Here is a 27299-nt window from a genome sequence, read left to right on the forward strand (position 1 = left end):
AAAACTGCTCTAACTAGATGGAATTATACTGATATTACCATTAGACTGACCCTAAAACTAAGGCCAGGTTTAGTGTAGGTTAAATAACATAAGACTTGGTCATTATGGCAGATGTAAGCTATCATTATGCAAGTTCATCTGAGGTCTTAGAACAACAAATTTCAAGATATTTCCAAGAATAGTTGCCACATCATACTTGATTCATTTGTTGCTTCATTTTATTAGCTACAGACTGGCAGTTTGCTCTCACCCGAGAAGGCAAAAACATTCCATTTGCCACAGCTGGGGACTGCTACAGCGCCACCCATTGTCCACAGGTGAGTATGACAACAGCTGTTAATTATATTTCATAGCAGACTGCTGACTTGTCAGAGCAGCAAAGGCACAACTGTAACTAATAACATTAATGATGGCCCAGTTCTTTTAAGTGGCCTAGTAAGATGTTCCACTGAGCAAAAGGCCCTTGAAACAGATGTAATTTACAGTTGTTATTAGTGTTAAAGATGAAACCTGTGCTTTTCCTGCTACAGTGTGACAAGTAACAATGTTTGCCTTTATTGGCAGACACCAGTTAATGTCACTATTTTGAATGTCATTCAATATGCCACCACACTTTTCTTGACTCTTAACTGACATCAAATTATATTTTTAAAAATTATTCTTGAGACATCCAGCATTTCTGTCAGTCACATGTTTTCTTTGACATGTATGGTGTGTGTGCTACTTACTAAGATTAATTGAAAATCACAAATGTGATACTGGATTGAATAGCATTTTCCATTTTTCAAATACATTTACTGTGTTAATCTTGATACACATAAGAGTATCCTCACTAATCAGGTGTAAAATTTGCACTTACTTTGCTTTGAAAACCCTCTGAGGGTAATATTTGAATTGAATTAATGCTAATGTCCTTTCTGCTGCTAATGGTAAATCACTTAAAAGTCATTTAGTCATTTGTGTGTTTAATGTATTTTCACATACGTTTCTATGTGATTTCTTATTTATGTTTCTTATTTAGTCTCTCTGTCTCTTTCCCTCCGCTTTTAGGGCCGATTCAGGATCAACCTCTCAGGAACAGGTTTTAAGGTGGCTGAGGACACCTTGTGGATCTCCCAGGGCAACTATGCAGTGGCTGACGTACGGAAATCACAGGTAAAGGCAACTCGTGACATAAGTATCCTCCCAAAATTACAGCAAACTATGACTCTCTGATCGTAAAATTTTTCAATTTCAAAAGCAAAAAAAAATGATGATGATATTTGACAGGGTATCAGGCACTTAGATAAATAATTGAGATTAATGGTAGCATCCTTACTTTGTAATTATTCAGTGATCTTCAGCAACTCTTATATATTTACTCTGTTACACATGTTTGTCTCTTTTTGCTGCTGCCTCATCTTCTCCACTCTGTCCTGTTACTCTCATATTCGGCCCCTCCCTCCGTTCTTTGTGCTCTCTGCATGTCCTCTGGGCTTCAGAGCTCCTGGGTGGGCATAGTCCCAAGTAGGTTCTGTATTCCCAGCTCCACTTGTACTCATAAACTTGCTGAAAAAGGACCTTTATTGGGCAGCTGCTCTCTCAAGTGTACCCCCCCACCCCCACCCCCACCAGTACCCCACCCTCTGCTTTTGAAATGGAGATCAAGCTGGAGAGCACTTTTTGGCAAGGCGAAAACAGGAGGCAGAGAAGATGCCAAGAAGTGTTCACAGTCTGATATCCATAGCCACTGGGCACTACAGGCAGTTTAAATAAAGCCAGGTTGTGACAGTGGGATGGGGAGAGCACTCCAGAGGAGATCACACAAACCACTCATTGCATGCTGTGGCTTTCATGTCGTGGGATAGTGCTTTTGGTGCGCTCGTCTGATGCAATTTCCTTTTTTGTTTTGTAGATGTTTGTAAGAAACTGCCCATTGCGCTGCATGCAAATTGTGCCAGTGAAGTGCTAGTGATTAATTAGCTTGTATTTCACTGCTCGTTGCTGAGAGTGATTACCCGATTCATACCTGATGACAACCTGCATGGTGGGCCTCAATCATTGTGAGCCTTTTAAAAGGAAAAAGCTAATTTCACCACAACAACCCTGACACAGAAACTTTTCAAACTGGTGAAATTCTCTGTACTTGAAATAGCATAACTCAGTCCTACGCTGTCAAGGACTTTTTCTTTACAGATCCTGTTTTACACTGTCGGATCAGATTAGTGACAAGTTTTTAAAAAAAGCTTCAAGAAAAGGTTTCGTCATCACAGGACAAAATATTCTCTCATGCTTAAAATCTTTATCACTATGTTAGAAAACGTATAGATGTTTGCTTAAGCCACAGCAGCACAATCCCATCTAACTTTTGTTGTTCCTTTTGTGTCCACAGGATGGCAGCAGAGTGTCAGGATTATGTGGAGGCTACTGTGGTAAATGTACACCATCCTCTGGCTCCAGTCTGCCTGTAAGAGTGGAATAGATATACCATCAAACAGGTTTGGGATGCACGCTAAATACACAGTAAGCAATACATCACTTTCAATTTTAAAAGGGCACAATCTGTAATTTAAATAAGGACAAGAGTTTTGCCCAACTACCAAAATTCAAAACCTGCTGTGGAAAAAAAATATGATTTTACATTGAACATCTAAGTCTGAATGAGTACTTCTGTAACTTACTATATGTGGTTAAAATGTTGGGTATTTCCTAAAGATAGGAGTCAATTGAATATCAGGTATTTCACACTATGAAAATATAGGACTATGATATGCATTTCTGTTCACTGAATACACATCTTACCTCTGTCCAGTCTTTGCGTTACTGTGAAAACCTGTTATGAGCTTTTAAAGAGCAGCTGGCCTAGCGCTCATGTTGTTTGCATTGTCTTTTTCTCAGCATCTATTCCCATTCATCTTGGCCGTCCTCTTCAGGCGCTCGTCATGTCAACGCATCCCTCCTCTTTGGTGCTACGGCTAACTTTGAGCTCAGACCTGTCCTCAACATGACCTCTTTTACCCCCACATGTGTATAATGTAAATTAATTTGGTGTAAGTACTGTACATAGCAAGATAAAAAATGTCTTATTTATTATACTCTCCATTTATTTTTGTATTGTAATGTAATTTAACTGTTGTCAATAGCAAACACCGCACAGTTGCCATTTATCAGATTTATTTTTGCCAGAGCGTGCCTTCCATTTTGGATATTTGCCATTTGGAACATATACTGTTGTTACTCCACAGTGCATGTGTTGCAGCCATATGTTCTTTTTTAGACCAATTAAGTAATTTGTGTTTAATCCAATAATGTTATAGTTGTGATGTTTAGCAGTGCTGTTCAAATGCAGTGAGGTGTCTCCGATCAGTGGGTCTTTTTTTTTTTTTTTAATTATCACATCAGGAAAGATTTCTGGACATATGCACCGGTGCTAGAATCCTGTACTACACTGTGTTCCACTAAGCAGCTCTTTGAAAATATGTATTTGGTTCAGTGAAGTGCTTATTTTGTTTACTTTGAGTGTATTTCTTAGTCAGATATTGTCCAGAGATCCTTCAAGTTACAAATGGGCAACTGCTGCTGTCACTCCAGCTATGGAATTTGGTGCTTACAGTGGCCGGTGCCACCTGCACACCTTCACTTCTGAGGGTCTGCATTTGTAGCCAATCACTTTCGACTGCATCTCTCCAGGTGTTAACCACAGCTGCAGATCCTCGTCCAGCTGGATGGGAGGGAGCAGAGTGTAGGCTTGTGAACTGTACTACATTCTCATTAAGTGGGGTGCATAAAGGTCAGCTGCGACAATAACACGCTGCAGGAAAGAGCCAGGTGTTGCTTCCATGACATCTGCACCTGCATTTGTAAAATGCACCCATATTGATACTGTAATTTGAAGTAGTTTTTATTTCTCAGTAAAACATGGAGTGTGTGTGTTATGGACAGATTTTGGTTTCTTGCCAGTCCTCACAGCTTCAATAAGCTGCTGAGGGTAAAGACTTGGTTTTATGGTAAGGGTTGCAATTAGTTTAGGTTTGGGTCAGACGTTCAGTTGTGATGGCTAAGGTTAGTGTAAGGGTTAGGGAATACATTATGTCAGTGATGGGTCCCCACTAAGAGGTGTGCGCACAGGAATGTGTGTGAGTGCATGTTTGTGTTTGTGCATGCCAAGAATGGGTTGTGTGGGGGGGGGGATTTACAGGCCAAGATCAAGAGAGGAAGTTTACCCATACACAAACATACTGAGGCATAACAAACAAATGCACATACGCATTACTGGCTCACAAGGAGAAGGTTATAGGTCACAAGAACCATAGAGATTATACTTCCAGACATCAGAGAGAGACCCAAATTCCTCTGTATATCTCTCAGGTAGTGTGCAGTGACCAGGGAGAGCCATTAGCCTTTTTAGCTCTTACCAAGCAGGCAGGTTATCTTATCTGGAGCGACTTGAAAGAATTCAGAAAACAGAGACTTCACCTCAGGCCAGTAAAATTCCAGTAGATACTCCAGAGATATAATGCACTGGTCCGGCCCTGGAGACACCTCTCAAACCGCTGAGCTCACAGGCCCCGCAGTGGGATTTCTGTCCAGATGCTGCCTGTAAACCATTGCCTCCTGTACCTCACATTCTTCTCTTCATCTTTGTCTTCAAGAGTCTGTCCAAACTGTACATAGTAATATCCTCCTGTTCAGAGCATTTTTAGTTGTTGTTCTTTGTGACAATATCAGGGTACTTGTTATTTTGTGTATATGTATGATTTCGTATCTCTTTAGCCAGTGTTATGCAATTTTGTGAGCTTTTTTTGTTTTGTTTTGTTTTTTTTTTTGAATGACACATGAATCAAGAAATACTAGAACAAGACACAACAAGAAATTATTCTTTACATTCTTTAAGCCTTATTTATGTGTAGAGTAGGTATGTAAGGTACATACTATATGTACAACTGAAGAAGCCATATTTGCTTTTGTATGGTGCTATTTCAGTGCCTTGTGTGTTCATGTGCACACATTAGCCAAAGGGAATTTCACACAGTTCTAATCTGCAACTACAGTATGTAAGTAAGAAATCATTTCCGAAAGCATGGAGAAGAAACGTGTTTGTCTCAATGACAGTCACAAATGAAAAATGCACTTCACTCACAGTGAATATCAGAGTAAAGTTCAGTCCGCAGAGTTCTCAGGTGTCATACAGTCAATGAAGGGATTACTACGATATTTAAATATATTTATCTTATTTTACATATTTGCCACGTTTTTATCAGGCAACTGAACATGTATTATTGAAGTTCAACTATGTAAATTGTCCTTATGTATGCTTTATTGTGTATGCAATATTTATTTTACCTTTTCTTTATGTGAATGTACATAGGCTTTGACCCTAAATGACTATGAATTACCATGCCGTATTGCCATAAGATGAAACGTGTGGCAAAACATTTCCTGTTTTGTGAATACATTTATTTATACGTATGTCATATCTGTGTAAATTTTCTGAGCAGATTTTGATGCTGCCATATGAAAAGCATGATTTATGTATGAGATCTGATGGCAATAATAAGAAGGAAATAAAATGCCATGCTCGCCTGTCTGCTTCTCATACTAATATGTAATTTTAACTCCACTTTGTCCTTGATGTGTCATTCAGCTGTAATACTAGCTGTAAAAATCATGAATATACAATAGTCTGGTTAATGTTCAAACCATAAAATCTTCTCTCTGTAGTGCTTCAGTTTAACTATGATTACACACCCTCTGCCATCATAATGGTCTGGCTTGTGACCTGACAGATGTGTTTTATGGAACTAATCTAGTCTCTGTCCGTGTTAATAATGGTGAATTGTCAGGCCTTCTACCAGGTGTCAGCACAGGCCCTCATAAATAAATATAACTCACTGCCAAGCAGATCTCAGCAGGATAGAAAAAAAAAAGGAGGGAATGATTGTTATCGTGGCAGATCTCTGAAGTTGTTCCAATTCGTTGGAAATGACGCTGCATTTAAGTAGCTCTGACTAACTTACCCAAGTTTTCGCGATCTGTATTTCATGTTGTTTTTGTAATCTCAGGTGAAGTGCAGAGGAATGGGAGCTGAGGAGTCATTTAGGGACTGACTCCTCAGACGTCTGTCAACAGCTTGACTAAGCTGCTGTTTAAAGAGTGGCTGTTATACAAGGGAATAAGCACAAGTGTGAAAAGGAAAGAGAGGGAAGGAAGGCTGGACAGGCAAGAGCTTTCAACAGCTTCAGAGGGCTTGTCTAAACATAAGAACATGATTCAGAAGTAGATTTGCAAACATCCCATGGGTCAGTTTGTAGAAGAACTCTCTCTCTTCCTTTGTCATTCTTGCACTTGCATTAAAACTGTGAGACATATCCTCTGCTGAGCGGACAGATGACAGCAGTGTGTCAGCAGGTTTGCATTACATCAGATATCCCTGAAAAAGAAATGACAGACTTAAAGGGGAAATCTTCTTTTCCTGAGCAGATGTAGCCGAAATGTAATCTAAAGAGCTCTGCCTCGCTGCTCGTAAACAGTTACATCACCCTTGAAAGTTATGATGAATTCCTCCAAGCGTGCTGGATGAGGGTTTAGCATTGCAAAGACAAGTCACCTCTAGCTGTGAGACTGTATCTACCTCTCACACACCCCAGGTTATCAGCAGCATATCTGATCAAAGCAGAGAGTGGCGCCCGAGCTGATTCTGCGTGTGAACTCCGCTGAACCGTAGTTTGGACGAACTATTGCAGTAATTTCTTGTTTTCCGTTACAAGAGATAATATGTCACAGTCACTGGCAGAGAAGTAATCATTTGTAACGTGACACCAGTCATCTGCACATATATGCAGGCAGGGCAGGTGCTTCAAAGCATATTACAACTTTACATGACACCTCAGAGGTAAGGGTCCTAACTCAAGATTTAAATGATAATATGACTTTGTATTAATCAGTTTGTCTGTCAATGCATGCATGATTAATCTTTATTTATTAATCTGTGCAGTTATAATTACTGCAAATACTTTTTATGTATTACGTATTGTTTATATATTATATATTTACTTTGTGCATTTGAGTTTTTATTGTACACAGTGTACATGAATGGAAGCATGACAGCCATTAAGATTTTAATCTTATAAACCAGTTAAGTGTGAAATTACATTACCTAACCCTAACCCTAACCCATTACCTTTTACTGAGCTCTTGATTGCATTCAAGCTCAGTTGCTCATCCTTCATATCTCAGATGTTCAAAATGTAATTTCACTTCTTTATAATATTTTCGTATTTGAATTTGACCAGGCCAGTTGGGTGGAATTGGAATTGACTTAAATTCTTTGATTGAACTGCAACTGACCTTACTGAATTTGTGCAATCTGAAGATCGTTTTTGAACTCAGGATCAGTTTTGTACCCTTGAAAATATACATACCACTTGAAAATGTCAAAGACGGGAGTCAAAAAATTCAAACAGGTGGCTTTCAGAGTAAAATTTTAACTTAAACTTAGCACACTGCCTTCACCAAAGAATAAAAACATGGGGACCATACCTCCTAATTATTATTGATCATAATCACAAACAAAAATCACATGGTTTTTCTTATTATCATGAAATCCTGACCTCATAATTAAGGAATGGTTGTTTTTGTAATTATGAGATCTGGATCTTGTAATTTATGTGATAGAATGTGAACATAATTACGAGATAAAGTCTCCCTTTTTGTTTCTTTGGTGGATGCTGTGTATTTCTGTACAACACTGGGTATTCAGTAGTGATTCAATTTCACGAACAGACTCAAAGATTCAAATCTTTATGGCCTTTATTTGCTTCCATACGCACATACGCCATACGGCACTTATTTGGAGTTTGAAATATTTGCACACATATACATAAATGTATAAACATGTCACATGAGAGACATGTGCGATCAAGTACAAGCTCTCGATACAACATCGTAAAATGAGTAAAATTGTAGTTTCTCTGGGAGCAGTGCTGGAGAAGTGTTTAGCCTCAAGCTGGTGAAGTATAATCAAAGCAGCATCCTTGTTGGTATTCTTCCCGGGCTTGCAGTTTTTCCTCCGGTTGTCTGGGCCCTTAAGCAGCACCTCTGCAGCTAAATGACACCAACCACTGCCAACAGTTTACCTCCTGTGATCAGTGTGGTCTGAAAACACGTTGATATGTGTCCCTGGTAGAAAGCTTCAGGGTGCTGTTATTGCTGACTGAGAGACAGGCAGGACCCTGGATTACACAGCTACTGCTTTTAATGGTGCTGCTTTTCTCTAAACATCCTTAAGCTTGTGCTCAAGTGTGTGAATGAGACAGAGAGGGAAGGGTGTGGACAGCACAGAGAATATTTGACACCAGTTCCCCAAACAAAAGCTCTGCAAACTGAGACGAAGGATATCAGATTTTTCCATTGTTAGGGAAACGATGAATATAATTTTTGTGACAAATACCATAAACAAACACATGCACGTACGCATACAAAAGTACAGGAGTCTGCTTCTCTGTGTGCGTCCGTGACTGTATTCTGGTGAGTACAGTATGTAGTTTTCTGAGACGTTCCACAAGATTAGACCAGTGACCTCAGCAGCTGCAGGTTCCAGGCCGTACTAGACGTTCCCAACGCTTCTGCACGTCATGTCCACCACCTTGCAAGCAACTCCTCACTGAATCCAAATCAGCCCTGACAGACTTCTGCAGGTCTAAAGTTCACTGGCAAGATATTTGAGATAATGCGAGGTAGAATGCAAGGCATTAGAAATCCTGGATCAAGCTTTTATGACGGCAGTTTTTTTCCACAATGGCAGTGGCAAAAAAAAACAAAAAAAACTTACAGTACCATGTCGACTGCACGCTACAACCAAAAAAGGAGCTTTTCATGGCTTCCAACTGCTTTTTCTGCATTGCTCCTAGAAATAGCATGCAAGCTGTGTTTGATTCTGCCATCAGTGTTTAGACTCTTAACTTAAGACTTAATGAGGGGAGTTTTAAAGTCATGCGTCCCCAGGGTCAGCTCCCCCTCCCATCATTATCATCATCATTCCTCAAGGTAATCGAGGTTGACTTTGAACTGAGGCTTAGTAGTAAGAATGCCTCAGGCCCGCTGCGCACACACACACACACACAAATAGTTTGGATGCCCAGATACAGTTTGTGTTTATCTCCGTGTGGAAAAGGATTGGGTGCTGTAAAGTGCTGTAAAGCCAGTGAATGTATTTGTGTGTGTGTGTGCTGTTTTCCTGAACAGAGCACTGGTGTGTAATGAGAATGAATTTTTTTTTTTTTTTTTTTTTCTCCTTCATCCACCGGTGCAACTTGAGTGTCTCAAGGTTGCCGGTCTGTCCTTGAGACAAAGCTGAGACCTTCTTACAGACTGCCTGTTTTTCATTTTATCTATTCAGTAGAGTGTAGAATTGTTTTATTTTGACACAGCAGCACCTCCTCTGCTGTCTTTCTTTCTTTTCTCACTCTAAGCAAATGATGATGGAGGATGAAAGAGCAAAGAAAAATGTCATGCCTGTAACAACTCTTTAGAATAGAGAGTACATGGACTAAATGGAATATCTTGAACCCATACATACTGCTCATAATAACAATAACTTCAGTATTTGCTTATGATCTTTGCTACTAATCCTTTGGAAAATATTTCACATAGAGCTGAAAAGTTAAGGCTTACATTATTCTTTCAACAAATTTCATGAAAAACCCCAACAACTCATTAGTTCCTACTAAAGATGTACATTTTTAAAAACAGTTCTGCACAGTTCTAGCTAACATTTGTCAAACAGGGAGACTAGTTTCAACCATGGATTAATCCACATTTGGTGCAGCGGTGAGTATTTATGGCAGCAGGATGGTGTATGTGGGACTCAGGTGAACTACAATGCCCATGTTCAATGTGTTAAGGGAACATGTCATCCAGTGCAGCAGTGTGGCACACTGGTGTATTTTAGGACAACAATTGAACTCTATGGTGAGGAGGAATAAGTTTACATTTAATACTTTAAAGGATTTTCATCTTGTTGGCAGCAACAAAAATCTATTAGAACACCAGCCTCATCCTGTAAATTATGAAAGCAGGGATTCATGTAAACAGCTGATGTAGTTTTCACCAATCACACAATAAATATGATGTGAAATGAACTGCATCATATCTGTCTTAGAAATGGCAGCGGCTGATGGAATAGATATATACATCCATCTTCTATATAACCACTAGAGATCCATATTGTAAGCAATCAATTTAATCATTGCCCAATTAAAACTAGCCAGGTGCATTAACTTACATTACACCTGACACTCCGTGTTAATTATGCAAATGTTAACTTCAACCCGAATTTCTGATGCTGGTCAGCCCTTAATTGACCACATTTTTTGGTTGTTTGTTTTTTTAAATCAGAAACATACTGAAAGCACAGCAATCGCTCTGTCTTTGCAGAATGGATGGAAGGTACTGTGTAACCACATTTATGGGCCCAGCCAGCATGATTCAGCAGAAACCTCTACAATCAAAGCAGGAAAATGTTTCAGAGAGGTGTGGGTTATCTAGTGCCAAACCATTTAAAACAGGCAAGAAATAAGTCTGTGTCTGAAATGCCATCCACATTTTGTGCCTGACACCCATCCCACGGTGCTGCAAGTGCCTGAACTGTAGAGAGGCTGCATAATGGGTATAGAATAGAAGCAAAATGTGTGTCTAAAAGTAATAATATAGCATAAGAACATCTCAGAGCACTCTCACACACCGGTGCCGGTGATGCTCAAAAGCCTTTTCTCTAGTGATAAATAGTGTGCACTTTATGGAGAGAGTCAACACTGTCAGACCACAGGGGAGGGGGAAAAAAAACCCTGCCCCGCAGGGCACATGGCAGATGTTTCTGTTGAGATGAATAGTGCTGAAGAATTAATCTTTTCTGAAAAAATGTGACTTAGGAGATGCTCAAGGAGAGGGTAGGTGCAGGGCAGTGATGGCATGAATGTTTCTAAGCTGTGAGTGGGAACAGAAAAGAAAAAGAAATTACTCAGTTGTCCCTGAGTCAAGGTTGCATGACTCAAGTTTGAAAGTATTTTTGGAATATAATGAATCTTTTGACAGATACTGCAATTCATGGTGGAAAATAGAAAACTGGCGCAGGATTAGAAGACAGGGTGTTTGAGGGAGAATACAAGCATAAAACATTTATTTCCACAGTGATTACAGGGTGTGTTATTTGCCTTCAGATATTCTCAGACTGGACGTCAGAACTCATCCACACTGTCATTTACCACTGCATCAAACCTAATTATTGTTTTTCCTTTTTTTTAAAGTAAGTATTTTTAAAAGTATTTTCCTAGATTTCAATTGGCTGTGAGGAAACAGGGTGGAGCTGCTATCCGGAAAGCGCAGCTCCATTCATTAATGAAGGAGGTTAATAGAGGATAGGACTGCAGCCAGGGCTTCCTGCGTTTGGAAAAGTCGTGAGGGTTTGTTTTTTTTTTTTAAAGGCACTCATCATCTCTAGTTTCCCCTGTGCGCCATTTGTGTCGGTAGTCGCCGACTGTGCCTTCGCTGTCCTGGGATCAGCCTGTCATGTTCAGCCGCAGCACCAAGAGGAGAAATTCCAGCAGATCGGTAGGTTGCCAGAGACAAAGTTGCAGGTTTGGTGGTTTCCACAGCGCGTGCCTCGACTTGTTTTTGTTTTGTTTTGTTTTGTTTTGTTTTAGCGCTCTAATTAAACAATACGCACGCGACTCCTTTTTATTTGTTGTGAAGTTTTCCCTGTTTCTGCCCTGTCCTGTTGCTATGAGCATCACGTTTCATCTGCTCTTGTTATGATAACGCACTGGCACAAGCCTCATTAACAACACAGCCACGGTGATGAAAGATAAATGTTGTCTCTGTCTCAGCTAGAGGGCTTTACGAGTTAACTTCATTAGAAATATGTGTTAATTTGGCACATTGTGACTGTAGATGAAATAACTCACAGAGGAAGCAACAGTTAGCCAACAAGACTCTGACATTTAGAGCTCCAGGCAGTGTTGTCTAAATGGACAAAAAGCATTGGATGTGCAACTGCAAGCTGGGACCCATCATCAAGACTAAAGCCAGTGCATTAGTCCATTTTTTGATACTTTCTGACCTCCCTACACTGTTTGTGGCTCCCAGCTCCAAACCCATTAGTTCCTAGTGACTTAAAAACAGGTCACAGTTTTAGCAAACATCAGCCCAAACAGGGGGAAATAGTGCGTTTGCTGGGGCTTGTTTTCAGCCATGGGATTGATACGTTTGCTCTGGTGAGCGTTTATGGCAGCAGGACAATGTATATGGAGGATTACATTTACTTTTAATATTCTTTTTTTTCTGCAACAAAAATCAACTTTTGTCCAAAAATGGCCAAAGAGTACTGTATGTGCAACTGCAAGCTGCGACCCATCATCTGCTGTCTGTGTTTGTCCCTAGCTGAACCCTGCGGATGAGCCACAGAGAGGACAGCCCTGTATCACCTGTGGAGACCAGTGTCCTGGCTTTGCCCTGCACCAATGGAGGTAACATCCACTGTGGCTTCACTCCATGAACCAAAGTCACATGATACCCACACAGTTGCTTTCTGGATGTGCATATATTTCCAGCCTGTAGATAGGAGAGTTTTCAATGTCAAGCCATCATTGTGGTCTGATGCTGGGAGTTGATACCATTAAATATTTGCTGACCTGTAACAGCAACATAACCAGTTGATTATGCCACTAGAAAATAAGCACTCAGCATTGTGAAAAAAAATTCTAGGGTTTCCTCTTCAAGTGGAGTAGCATTTAGGAGGAAACCTGTCAGACCCTTGGCATGTTGAATAGAATCAGCCATGCATGCTACAGTGAAGCAACCATTATTCTGCCTCTGTGCTCTCTAAGATAATAGTTTTTATTGTAAAGACCTTTCATACAGCGGGGAGGATTCACGCCTGCTGCTTCCACAGTCACTCTGTCACAACTGGGAGGATGTAAAATTGTGTATGCTGTGAAACAAACTGTATATTGCAGAAAGAAGTGTCCCTGCTGTGAGGTACAGGTGGTTTGGGTTAGTGTGTGAGCGAGTGTGACTAATGTGTGTTTTAAGGAATGCAAAACACAAGGCATCACATAAAGAAAGAGCTGAACACTGTTTATTGGTATCAGCTGATTCTTGTAGCCACCAATCACTCTGTAACAAAGTCACACTATTAGCAGCGCTGACTTAATGAAGATGTTGTGAGCTATACCACTGTCTCTTTGTTGCCTAAGCTCAGTTTGTGGAAACAACCAAAAATCGAAGGCGCATTATGCACTGATCACAAATCCTACATTGTAGTTGTGCTGCACAATAAGCTGCTTGACGTGGTCCATAGAGGATTAACTGGGGAGGAAAGGTCCAAAATTAAAACCTCAAACAAACTGAACACTGTGAAGAAAATGTAACACTTTAATTCAGTTATAATTTTATTTACACCTGCGCAATCTGTAAGGGTGTGACTTCATTCTGCAGTACCCCACAGTAATTCCTAATACCAGTTTTCCTCATAAACACAGAAAAAAACTCACATAAAACTACAGTATTTTGGCAAAAGAAAAGTCTGTCAGGTTGGAGCCAGCTTATTCAAACTTAACATGGCGGCAAATGGATTTGTCAGGCGTTTTCTATTCTAATAGGGATCCACAATAGAAGGGGAGGGTCTGTACTGTGACGACCATTCAGCCTCCCTTGCTGTAAAGTAAACTTGCCCTGGGGCAACCACAGGCTCAGGAATGCAGCCTTTAATTGCCCCGTCTTTGCAGTCTCACAATAAAAAGTCAACTTTTTCCCGTCCAACAAGCTGGAATAAAACGTTGTCAGTGGACACAGAGCAAAGGAGCTCGACTTTGTGTGTGCAGGCAAAAGGCAAAAAAAAAAAAAAAAAGTTTTATTGCCCCAAACAGTCTTTGTTCCTAAGGATCAAACTTGCCAGTTTCACAAAGAATTTCCTGCCTATTTCACAGGCAAAAATAAATGTGTTTTCATGCTAATTTTACAAGGTATTAGTAGTAATGGTGTGTTTCAGAATGTGGCGGACTTGAAGTGACCCTGAGGTTATGGTGATAGAGAGACGAAGGGGGCAGGTGTGCACAAACTGTCTGTTTCAAATAGATTTGGTTTGCTGATGTAAATACATAAGAAAGAGTCATTATGGTGCATGTGGGTTGCTGTGTTCTTAAACTCTCCTGCACTCTATCAGACACAATTCATCTCTCTGAGATTTTCGGAGGTTTGAAACAGGCAGTCGCCACATCAGTCGCAGAATTTGTAGCCATGCTAGCACAGCGTGGCTCTAATGTGGCATTCTCCATCTGTCAATCCACCACTTTGGACCTGACTGCTAATTAGCAAATAAGCATCTAAACAAAGATGGTGAACATAACTAGGTAACTATATCTGCTAAACCTGAACATGGTAGCATTGTCATTGTGTGCATGTCTTGAATAGCTTATATTGTTTTAGCATTTAACTCAAAGCACTGCTGTGTTGCTGCTGTAGCTGTAATTTTTTCTCTTGTGGCACTTTAGAAGCAGAAGTGTCTCATTTGATGGGGTTTTGGAAACCTTGAGTATTTCACAAGAAAAAAGTAAGAAGTAAAGAAAATAATGAAAAACAAGCAATGTCTTTTGTAACATAAATATGGCTGTTTTCTCTTACTGCTTTAATAGTCTTGGAACTCCTTTTCCTATAAAGCAATTCCTGTTTTATTTTATTTTATTTTTTTACCTTTTTAGCTTTAGTTTCAGACCGCCGTATGTGTCCAGGAGAGTTGAGCTCTTACAGAGTGATTATGTTACAGTGAATGGGGCAAGGCTACACTACGTACAGTACCATTCTCCACACTTTTAACAGAATTGCCTCAGAATTCACTGAAAAATGGATGATTCTCTAAATATTCAGTAGGTTGCTGGCACCGTTTTTTTTTTTTTTTTTCTCCCTTTCTTCCTCTGTAGTACCGCTCTATAAGATGTTTCCACTAAGCTAAGCTCTTGGGGGGGGTCTTTTATAGTAAGTTGACTGAGTGTGTTGAAGCATTTCCCATTCAGTGGGAAGAGTGGAGCCAGTCTAGTGTTGGGTATTTAAAGTCACCTGGGCGTACCAAAACATTACCCTCAAGAATTTTTGGTAGATGTTTGACTCACATGTGAATGACCCAATTGTCAAAATACACAAAAGTATATGTAAAAAAAAACAAAAAAAAAAAACTTTCCTCATGACTGTGAGCATCGTTGAATTTAGGATTCTATTTAGGCCATTTGGCCTCATCTTGCGTGAGAGGAATTTGCTATAGAATGGCTGCTTCTTTAAATGTAGACAAATCAGTTCATGGGTAACATGTCTGGATGGTTGCCCATTGACCACTACCCTTTGGAAATGTGCTTGGCATGACTGGCTTAGTTAAAAGCCTGGCAGGGGACTCAGGACACCATTTTTCTCTCAGCTCATCTTGAGATGTGAGGTGGAGATTCCTGCAGAAAGGGGGCATGCTCTCTCTGCGAGTAGAAAATGGATGGATGAAAGAAGTGTTTCTGTTACCTGGCTGCCTGTGTAACCCAGTAAGCTGTGTTGACTGCTGTGGGCAGGTTAGGTATAGGAGTAGATTCTCCTTGCACAACATGCTCCTCGTGAATTATTAATGCTTGCCTTTGGCTTGATTGATTTTCCTTGTGCTAATGAGACTCATTACCAGGCTTATTAACATGTGCCCTGAGTGTGAATGTGCTATCTGATCCTGATCACATGACCCTCTTCCTCCTCATTATGTGTGTGTGTGTGTGTATGTGTGCTTTTGAGCTGCGCTTAAAAGGTTACACTTGACCTGTTGGGTAGGGTTAGATCAGCCCAGACATGAATCAGGAGGATTTACGCCTTGAGATTTTGCCATTTGCTATTTCTTCATTTCCTCCGGCCAAGAGCACAACATAAAACTTCATTTAAGCCAGCAGGTTTGGTTCAGGTTTTGCCAGAGCTGGACAAAGCTGGCCCTTGTATGCAGCAGGGTCTGAGCTGAAACTTTAGCTGGCTAAAAGCAGCGGTGTTTGGGGGGGGGGTATGGAAGAGGAGGATGGCTGCAGCAGAACAAGAGGGGTTGGGGTTGAGTTTTAACCCGGCCCTGAATGGCTTGCTGACGTCTGTCCCCTCGGTAACCCGGTCTGATCTGCATAACACAGGCGCGGCTCCCGCTATTCACTGTGTTAACAAGACGGCCAGGCAAATAAAACTGTCAGGGCAGGCAGGCATATGAATGGGTGCTTGGATATTTCAGCAGGGAAGAAGTCTTGAGGTGAAGGGGGGTGGGAGGTGGGAGAAAGAAGGAACCATTGGTGGTCAGCATCACACAATAAAGACTTGAGCAGATTTATCACTAAAGCTGTGTCTGTGTATTGGCATGGAGATGGTAAGCCTCCTTACTCGACAGGATGAGAACACTCCCTGTCCCGTTGTCTTCTCTCCCTCCCATGGGCTTGTTTTGGTGCGGAAAGCAGCTGTGGCGGCACTCATATGGGTCAGGAGGCAAATGACCTGCTAAGTTGTGCTTTTTATTGTGTAAATGGTGTGTTCAGTCTTTGTCATTTAGAGGAGATTTATTTTGAAGGAGGTTATAATTTGACAGGGCTGCAGGGTCATGTGATGTATGAGTGATGTCCACAGATAATGCAAACCCGGGGAGCTGTGAAGCCCCCGAAAAATAAATCATAGTTTGACCTTTGGGCTCTCAGACAGTGTTGGGCTGAACTTGCCCCTTTTCCCCATCTCTCTCATTTCATCCCCTGCTGCTGTTTTCCTCTCTCTCTCTCTCTCTCTCTCTCTCTCTGTCCCCTCTTTCCAGCTCTTTGTCTCTTCCCCTTCTTCCCGTCTGCCACCTCTCCTTGTTTGCCTCCCTCACCACATTCCTCATACTACACGGCATTTTATTTGACTGTAATTATGCAGACTCCATGAGGTTTGTGCATGGCGGTCACGGCAAAGAAAAGATGGTCCACGCTCAGGAGCCGGTTGAGAACCCGAGGGGCCTTGTCGGTCAGCTGCTGAATTCCAATGAAATCCTGGCATCAAAATTCAAGGGGCAGACTGATGTGACACAAAAACACACACAGAGGTCACTGATAGAGAAAAGACCACAGCTGAATTCCTGTTGTATTCCTCATTTCCTCTCTCCGTGTGGGGGGTTTTGACAATGAGCACAGGTAGAGAAACATAAAGCAAGCACACAAACCCCGACACATCGCCTGATCTGTAATTTTGAAAGCACGTGGTTTTTTGGTGTTTTTAGCAAAAGAATACACTGTCACCTCCTAGATATAATTTCATCAGATCTTCTGAATGTATGCTCAAGCACTGATAACAACCCAATTTATTGCTTTTTCAGGCTGTTCTTCTGTTTGATTTGGTGCGATAGAGCTGCATTGTGCTGGATGTTTTATTGGCTGGCTGACCCTATCAGGAGAGAGGAAATGAGCCCTCTCATCTGGCGTACATACAGCTTGTAATTATGCTTGTTTGACACCTCGGGAGCATGATGCTGCAGCCAGAGACAAAGAGAGGATGCGTGTGTGTGTTTCTGTTTGTGTATCCTGATATATTTGCAATGCACTTGAGATGAGTGTATGTAGTCCACCAAAATTATGCTGTCAACTTCATGTCTAAAAAGAAAGATGGATGTGTAAGAAGTGAGCTATAAGGTGCAACAGCAGGTGGTGTCATCTCATCCACCAGGTGGGTTCTGGATGGGTAACAGGAGATCCTGTGCGGTGTTGGGTTGCTTTAATGCTCAGTGCATGTAATTGCTTTTGTAACTTGCTGTACCTCCTGCATCATTAGTATTGCATGACATATCAGACAGCCTATGCACCCCAGGCAGCAGCATAATGTAGATTTATTGACCGAGTTCGTTATTTGTTTAACCCCCAGGTGAATCTTAAGAGAAAAAAGAAACGTAACCTCATGCTGCTGCTCTGCTCGTTCTATTTTCTTTTGATTTGTAGAAGAAACAGCACTGCACAATTCAAAAGAGCAAAAGAGCTCCTCAGACAGACGCTTTGACTTCACCCTCACCACTGTGACTCCTCTTTTTTTTGGCATTATTCAGGCTGAGCTATTTAAAGGTCACTGTGTGGGCACAGCAGTGTAATTATTTGTGTCACTTGGACTCTGACAGTTATGTTTTTAGCTGTATTGTCTTTGTATTGCCTATTGTTTCTGCAGTGTTATCTCCAGTTTGACTTATCCAGTATATAGATACCAGATTTTTAGTCAAAGTTAAGGAGAGGAGACTTGGCATCACTAGTGAAGCATCATCGTTTTTTTTTTTTTTTTTTTTTTTTTTTTTTTTTCAGTTTAACTTATATGCAAGTTTAAGCCTATTCTTTACCAGAACCCATAGATTTCACCCTAAGTGATTTATCAAATAATGAAAATAAGAGACCCTCACTAGCTGTTTGAAGGATGTTGAGACCAGCAGGGGGCAAACATGACACATCGAACTCCAGCAACAACAAGGTCACTCAGGTATTCCCAGGTCCAAGATCAACCTACTGCTGCACAGGAAACCAGAAATTCTATTTTATTTTATGTTTGGGGTGGTTATGGTAACAGCTAAACAACCACTATAGGGCACATAGTAAATTGACCTACATAAAGGCCCACCCTCTCTTTCATTTCTGCAGTGGCAACAAGGATACAAACACATTGTGACATTTAAGATTTTTCCAGTGATGGAATGGATTAACCCTACTGAGCATTATATATTATACTACACTTAAGCTATGATGCAGCCAGCTGATAAAAATAAGCATCCACATCACAATCCCCAGTAAGTGAAACAGTGCATTCCCGTCTTACTGTCATAATAAAACCCAACATATACTATACTGTATTATATACTGTACTACTTACTATAGAGATTTATTGTATAGAACAGCTGTGTAAGTCTGTGCAATGACTCTGTAGCCTTTCTCTGATCCACATCTTCACTATTTTCTCTGCTTCTCTTATCAAGGTCATCTCTAACAGGTGCTCATGCATTTGGATTAAGAGCGATAGGCATCAGAAAAGTCCTTTTAGTCCCTCACAGAAGATGGTATGCGTGCGTCTGGATGTCAGTGTTTTAATATAGGGTCATTCATGGAGATAAACTTAACATTGAGTGTTATTTAATCTCTCTTTTACTGTCTCTCTATGAAATCCGTCCACTATGTTCCACTTATTTCAAACCATTCAAACCTGTTTTCAAAAATGAGAAATTTATGCGGGTAAATACCACCATTTAATGTGTCCTCTTTCATGCTTAACTAACTGTTTCTGTACATGCAAGCCATTTAGCATGGATGAGAGGTATTATTGATGGTGGAAAGGGCTTTTATCTGAAGAACTGACATGTATGGTTGACAGGGTCAAGCACAGACAGGAGGAGGTCCAGAGGTAAAGCCCTCAGTGTTAAAAGTAGTGTTGTTTGTGAAACAGGAGAAAAGCGTGCAAGTGCAAGTGTAAAAATGACCTCAGTCTGAAGTTAAACACCAACTGTTTTGCACAACTGTGGTGTGCTTGACTGTTGCTGTAAATTAACACAGCATGCTTGTAGCTTTGTACCACTTGTAGCTAGATTTCACCCATCTCACGATGGCAAACCTCTGTAATTCTCCCTGACTTATGCGCTAGCGATGCTAATTCACCCTGATTTTTACCCTGGTGCTGATCCATGCCTTAATGAAGGCTTAGCGTGCTAAGCTGCCTTTGAACTGTCACTGGAAATAAAGGGAGGCAGGCTCACCGCTGTCATACACACAGCAAGTTAGCATTTACTGTGCTCAGGCCTACAATTCCAACCCACCCACCCCGGTTAGAGTTAATTCATGTCATCCTGACCGTTTCTTCTGTGAGGTTACTCCATGCACTTTGGCAGGTGGATGTGCAGCCTCTTGACTTGAGCTAGCTGATATCATTGCCCTGTTACACATGAATTTTGCTCTTTGTGCTTTGAACAAAAGCACACTATTAATTCTATAGTGCAGGCTTTCATTTACTGTATGCTCCTTAACGCATTCGTTGCAGTCAATGGTACCACACACTATCACCCCACCACCTCATCCTCTATCTGTCACCCACATACACACCCAGCGACTAAGAAAATTGTCATTATCACTGGTCCGAAGCAGTTTTCATTTTATTTTAGAACACACATACACACAAACACACACCTGCTCACCTTCATTCTCATTCAGAGAGCTCTCATTCACATCCTGTTGTGTAGGCTCCATGGTCTCCCACTAGGTACGCAAGCCCCCAGCAGCTGAACAGCTGCATGCCAAATCCCAAGTTGCTTGAAAACACTTAGTGGATTAGATTTGTCTTGGAACTATTAAAGCCTCTCTCACATCAAACTCTGATTTGCTCAGAGGCTGTGTGCAAAAGTGGATTTGGCCTGGCTCTGGAGATGTTACATGCTTGTCTGTCGGTTTTGGTATTGGTGTAGAGTTGGAGGAGGTGGATGTGGGGCTGCAACTAACAGTTGTTTTCATTATTGATTAAGAATTTTGTCTGTGTCTCTGTTAATGAAGAGCTCTCTGATGGATAAAGTTCAATAAATATTTCTTGTTATTCTTGTTATTCCATGCTTTGCTCTCTCATAAATCCAAGCTCATTCATTATTCTGCTGCACCCTCTGTATCCCCTGGTCCACCTCAGCTCACTGAGCCGTCATCTCTGCCTCCATCCGTCCATGCATCTCCTCATCTAACCAGTTTGAAGACTGCCAGCCCAGCGCAGTGAGGTTTAAGCAGTGCACCACTTCAAAGACCTCTTTGATTCTCTCCTCCTCATGTTTTATCCCCACTCGTTCCCTCTGTCCAGCCACCTGTTCCAATCCGGGCGGTGTGTGTGTGTGTGTGTGTGTGTGTGTGTGTGTAAGAAAAAATCCTTTTCTCTGTACCAACAGCGAGGTTTGAACACACAGTCTTGGATGTATTTTGTGTGTTTGGAAGAATTTCTTGGCATTGGTGATTTTTTTGGGGGGGAAAGGGGGAACCCTGGTTTATGTCTGTAGCGGCCAGTAGAGGTCAGCATCGCACAACAGCAAAGCGGTGTTTTACCCTGATTGTATCATAGGCTCATGCATAAACTGGAATACCTGATTGTAAGTTTTTAGATATGAGCAAAGGTCAAAATTTGACTGGATTTAGATCATCACTTTGTTTATTAGGTTAACTTCATAAGTTAAGGAGATGCTGACAATCATTCTTTGACTTTCCCATTGCTTTAATGATGTGTCCTATTTTCATTACAGACCCACAATCCCAGTGGAACCCAAAGCCTCATTTGTCCAAACTGCAAAAGAGGAGCTTGATGACTCTGCAGTGTTAAATTATTTGATTGGTTTATTGATTCAGCCAGCCTACTGATTATTGGTCGGCTTAAGTAGCACATTGACCTGGGAGAATTGACTGCTGCTGTCTAATATTCCAGAAAGGGTCCAGACAGCTACTCCATCAAACAGCAGTGAGGAGAAAACAAAAGGGCTTGTTGTCAGTATTGATGGAACATTTTGATACCTGAGACCAAATGTATTAGATGGAAAACAAATTGTGAAGTGTGTGTGTATTGAATTTTGTTTTGTATACTAAATTACACGTCTGTCTTTTTTTCCTCCTAGTTAAACTCTTTTTTTAGTCTATAGAAACATGACGTCAGAGCTTTGACCCTTGTATATTCCTTCTGTCTCTCTCCATCTCTCTCTGTCTCCCTCTTCCTCTGTTTGTGTGCGATTTGTCGTCATCTTAGGAGTGGGCGAGGTGTCGTCTTGGTTCTGCCGGCAGTTCTGCATGAGTCAGGGCTGAATCTACACGTGTGTGCATGAGTATCAATAGCAGAGAGGCTCTTACGTGAAGGATGTATTTCACGCATGAGAGAGTGGGCTGGCTCTCAGTGCCAAACTGTACAGGTATCTATCAACTGATCTGGGTGCAGGGAAAATGGAGGGGGGTGGTGGGCCGGAAGCAGGAGATGAAAAAAGGCTCTGGAGCATGGCCAGCTTCCTCTGATAGAGGCCTGAAGTAACACACTGCCTCACTTAGACCTTAGGTCAGCACACACATACAACCAAAGAAGTAGACCTCTATTCATTCTAATGGCTGTGGTTGTGCTGGGTGGTGTTTATGTGTTAAAATTTACCCAGAAATCTGTCTTTTCTTAATTGAGCTAAATTCTAGAATTAGCTTGCCAGCATACTCACCGTGACAATGCAAACATGCTGATGTTAAGCAGCATAATGTTACTAGTCTTCACTGTTTCAGTTGAATGTGTAAGCATGCTAACAATTGCTAATAAATGCTAAATTAATGCTGACACTAATGAGAATGTCATTAACTTTACAGGTATTCGGTCATAAACCAGGTGTTTGACAAGTACACAAATGTCTGTGCCAAACTTTAAGACAATCCACTCGATAGTTGAGATAATTTTTTAAAGTTCAAAACCACCAAACTCAACCTTGTTATGTCACAAAGGAAAAGTTGGGACTACTCAAGTCATTAGTGTATGCCATCCATTCATGAATATCTGAACAAGTTTTTGTGTCAATCCATTAAGTAGATTTTAAGATATTTCAGATGAAAAGTTTAAACCTTACCTTAATGGTGACACTATAGGGAAAGGCGGGGAATCACTTAAGATCACTTAAGTCTCCAGAGGATTCATCCTCAGAGGACCATGAGTATCTTTGTAAAATTTAGAGGATGTCCATCAAATAGTTGTTGAGATATTTCAGTCTGGACCACAGTGTTGCCCTGAGTGGCCGACAGATTGACGTTGCCTTTCATAGAACCAGGCTGATAGCGATATTAAACTTGTCTGTGCTTTCTGACAGACAAATAGTCATAGCAGCATTGTCACTGAGCTACCTCAAACACATCTTTGGCATTTCTGCAGCAGTTTCTGTTTTCTTATCAGCCAAAGTATGTGTAAATACTGATATATCAGGTGATACATCAGCTTGGCAGTTTTATCTGCACTATCATACAGTTCAGACTGAAAAAGACAGATGAACTTGTATAGATAGACAGATAAATGACGTGAAAAATGTCTCCGGTCACATGTATTTATTTTAGATCCTTGGTATGTGTTGTTGCCAGTTCAGACACGAGGATGAGAAGTACCTTGACGAGTACTTTTATGGCCTGTGTGTTGGAAAGAGACAGCGTGGGCACTACTCACAGGCACAGACGTTGACTCACTTGGATTAAGATGGATGGAAATAGGAGTCAGTAATGACAAAGTTACCTCAGCCATCAGATTTAAGCCATCATCACCCTTATTTCGCAAAAATTGCGTCTCTGTCGCTGCAGCTTAACTACTTAGAGCTCTGCATATTTGAACATTGTATTCAGATTCTCTCTCTCTCCGTCTACACCGTCTTTCTTTATCGCTCATCTGGCCAAGTTTATTTGTGCAGGTTGACCGGTTGCCAAGGCGATGAGAGTGCTGTAAGTTTGCTGCTGCCTTGACAACGGGCCAGACAAGTACTGCATTATGAGTATGACAATAGGAGAGGAGCAAATAAGGATAGACAGAGTGAACACATTGGGGAGAGAGTGAAAAGTTAGAGACAAAAAGATTGGTGTTGCTCGGTTGACGTCAGACTTTGCGTGTTTTTCTCTCTGCTTGTGGACAGTATTGCAGAGTAGCTAAGGGCCTGTATGATAGAGCAGATACCCAAAGAGAATTAAAATTGCATTGTTTCTGCATTTGTTATTTGCCCGGGTACACCTAAATGTTTTAGTGTTCCATGACGTGAATGCTGTATCAAAAAACTTTCTGGCCTTCACTAACAGTACAATTCTGTGGGGAACAATGCACATTCTTTTTCTGATAAAAAAAAGTGTCAAATTTAATTATATTGAGAAATCAAAAAGTCAGTTCGGCATTCAGTTGTTTCAGAACAAATAACCCACAGTACTGAACTTGAGACCCAGCCCATGACCTGGATTTGATGCAGATATCAAAGTTATTCAAAGTTATCAGTTTCAGAGTGCTCATTTGTTTCTGGTATAGTTGAATTTATTTTTGACTTTACTGAACTAGATAATCTAATCAGCAGGATCTGGGTCTTTGGTAGATACCAAACAGTTTGTATTTTTGCCAGTGACATTTGATTAACTTCCCCTTGTGAAACATAAAACAGACACGAATCAAAAGAATCAAAACCAGACTTTTGCGGAGTGCAGTACTTTGATACAAATGTAAGGAAATGTCCCTGATTCATTCTCCATTGAGTAGCACGGCCCTTAGAGTGCTCGAGCTGTGGAGGTATGCCTTACATTTGTAAAGTTTGAAAATCTTGTGAAACCAGAGAGCAGAATAACCAACCAGCGAGGCAGCCTTTCACTGTAAACCCCATCTGTGATTTATTTCTCAACCTGATACCCTTGTAGCTGGAGGTGGTAGACATACTGCAACAATTCTTGAGTTTGATGTTGAAAGAGCTCGAATTAGTTTTGACTGTGTAATGATACCTGACACTGGGAACATGTATGGTGTAGTAGGTTGGGGTTAAAAAAGAAGTCAAATGTGTGCCTGGAAATATAATCAAATTGAAGGCCAGCAGTCTCACCTTTGTCTTGCATGAGTGTGACTATACTGCACATTAGTCCTGTGGGCTGTTGCATTTGCCAGAAAATGTGTGATCACACTATCTGTGCTTTTCGGCGGTGTCCCAGGCTGACAACTGTCTCAAGCAAACAAAGCTACATGTAAGCCCACGTTATCCCGTCCGGCCGTGACAGTGAGCGTGACTTCCGTTAGGTGACGACATTACTGCGAAGTCCAGAGGCGGAGAGCAGAGTGAGCTGATCTGTTGAATCAAAAGGCTGTTGTATGCATGTCAGAGGTCAGCTTTTAACCAGCAAATCCCCCCCCCCCCCCCGCCTAATCCTCTGCCCTGGGGTTTTCCCACACCACAGGGCTCATCTCAGGACCAACCAGAGTGCAGACAGACAGGCGCGATGTTCTCCCGGTATCTTCCACAAGCCGCAGCCAAAGTACACAAGTCGTCATACATCCAGCAGAGATCTTTTGGCCTGCAGGTATAGCAGAACCATGGCTCCAACTTGGAGTCAGTGTGTGTGTCAGTGCAGGCCCAGCAACAAATTTGTGCCTCAGGAGCCTCTTATACCATTACTCTCCACTGGTGGTATCATCAGTCCACATTTGCTCTCAGCAGAGAGTCAGCAGTTTAGGCCAATAAAGCTGACTGGACTTGCTTAGTCAGGGAGGCCAGTGATCTGTGCTGTGTATATCTGCATTCTCTAACAGTGAGCATAGCTGTGCCTCAGGCATACACAGTCCACATTACACACACACACACACACACACACACTCATCATTTCCCCCACAGAGCGAATCGCTCATTTGGTGTGGAGATCAAAGGCTCCAATATTTATAAGTGGTCTTGGGGTGTAATTTGTCTCTCGTTTGATTCTGACGAGACCATTCCCCGTCCGCCCTTTTATTTATCTATGTGTTTATTTATTTATCTGTTTAAACCAAACCTCTTCTTCCTCATTACAGCCGCTTTAATGTCCTCGCGGAGCAGGAACTAATTGACATATAATGAACGCCGTGCGAGCACATTCGGAGTGAAATATAAATTGTTTGCCTGCAGCTCTGGTGATGAAACAGGAGGAAGACAGATTGGATAACCCGCAGTGTATGGAAAGTCCTGTCTCCTGTCATGTGGGAACACAGAGCTCGCGCCGCCTTAGTTCAGTCCTGTATATTTTTTTATGGCACATTTTAACTCCCATCTGGTTGGCTTATGAGACTCTTTGGCTTTGTTTGTTTATCTCCTAATGCGTTTTAGGGCCGTTTTCATCTTCTCAGCTCTTTATGAGCCGGCGTTTGATCCTCATCTGTCACGGCCGTGCGTAATGATGCCTCATTTGTTTCCTGATCTGGTTTCCAGCCAGTCAGGTTCAGCCTCTTGTCTCTGATTGACACATGAGAGTAAAAATCTTGGAATGACAGTGGGGCCAGATGAGAAATTGTTGACATAGCGTGTGTGTGCCGGGAGGGTGTGGAAAATTAGGAAATGTTTTGTCTCACTCTCCTCCTGTTTCTGCTCTCTAAATTGATATTAGCGTCCCCACACAGGTGGGATGCGGCGTGTGCGTGAATGACAATGTGGGAGGTGACAGGTATGTGTGTGTGCGTGAGACAGCAGGTGTTAAATGCTGGGGACTCTTTGTTAACTAAAGGATGTCCTGAGGCAGGTGTAGCCTACGCAAGACCATATGCACTTGTGTGTGTTTGTGTATGCTGCCACTCGTGCCTACTTGTGCCTGGCGGCATATGAAGAATAGCCTCTGCAGAGTTTAAACCTGTAATATTTAATAGCTTGACACATGAGCCAGAAAGTGTGCCTCGGTTTATGTTTCATTGTCAGGTGGCGTTCAGCCCAAATCTCATGTTCTACAATGCAAGCTGGGATGGATAGCAGAGGGACTCCTTGCGTATGTGTGTGTTCTTGTTTAGCCGGCACATGACACACTGACCTTGTTATTTTCTGCATACTGACCTTCTGTTATCAAAAAAAATCATCTTCATCACTCACTGGCCGATACTCCCTCTGTGTAATTGTGTGTTGATAGCTGTGTGTGGATGTGAAGACTGGCCTGCACATTCATTCAGGGCAAACGCACACACACACACACATACAGATGCCCCTGAGAGTTCTACACTCGGCTATGTTGTCAAATTGATGAAATTTTAATTGAAAAGCCTTTTTTTTTTTTACCTCCCACTCTCTCTCTCTGTCTCTAGGTAAGCTGGTCACGTCTCGGTGTGTGTGTGTGTGTGTGTGTGTGTGTGTGTGTCTTTGAGTCTTTGACGGTGCAGTTGAAGGTACGTTCAACTGGCTGCTCTACCTTTGGCTCGTTTGAATTGCAGATGTTCTAACTCAGACAAGCTGTGCTCTGAATCCCTGAATAATGAATTTCAAGCATAAGGAGAAGGGTTGAGGATGGGGAGCAAGCCTGTGTGTCTATATCACTCATTTGTGGATGCTTGCTTCTCGCTCTTTGTGTGTGTATGTACGTGTGTGCACGTGCTAGTCTTGATTTGTATGCTGTTGTGTTTGCTACACTGTTGCTCTGGCACGAGAGCTGATTCACTGCTGATGTTCCTGTTCAAACTCTGCGTGTGTGACAGTTAATTTATAGCAAAGATTAGAGCGGATCAGCAGAGAGTGGATATGTACTTTCATTTCAATATCATATTGATACTATATATTTTTCTCACTGTCAGAAAATCCC

General features: G+C 41.5%; 2 protein-coding genes across 2 annotated transcripts in view; both read left to right on the forward strand.

Annotated features, from left to right (window-relative positions):
* Positions 1-5562, forward strand: part of LOC108899700 (A disintegrin and metalloproteinase with thrombospondin motifs 9-like) — a 43308-nt gene extending 37746 nt beyond the window's left edge. The window contains 4 exon segments of the mRNA XM_018700308.2: positions 226-317; positions 1051-1155; positions 2372-2502; positions 2878-5562. Of these exon segments, the coding sequence (XP_018555824.1) occupies positions 226-317; positions 1051-1155; positions 2372-2461 (287 nt within the window). The 3' untranslated portion in view covers positions 2462-2502; positions 2878-5562.
* A 5821-nt stretch (positions 5563-11383) lies between these two features.
* prickle2b (prickle homolog 2b) overlaps positions 11384-27299 on the forward strand; it is an 87319-nt gene continuing 71403 nt past the window's right edge. The window contains exons 1-2 of the mRNA XM_018700314.1: positions 11384-11586; positions 12415-12500. Coding sequence (XP_018555830.1) covers positions 11545-11586; positions 12415-12500 — 128 coding nt within the window. The 5' untranslated portion in view covers positions 11384-11544. The remainder of the gene's footprint in view (positions 11587-12414; positions 12501-27299) is intronic.

Source organism: Lates calcarifer, linkage group LG12 (assembly GCF_001640805.2).
Source record: "Lates calcarifer isolate ASB-BC8 linkage group LG12, TLL_Latcal_v3, whole genome shotgun sequence".
Classification (NCBI taxonomy): domain Eukaryota; kingdom Metazoa; phylum Chordata; class Actinopteri; family Centropomidae; genus Lates; species Lates calcarifer.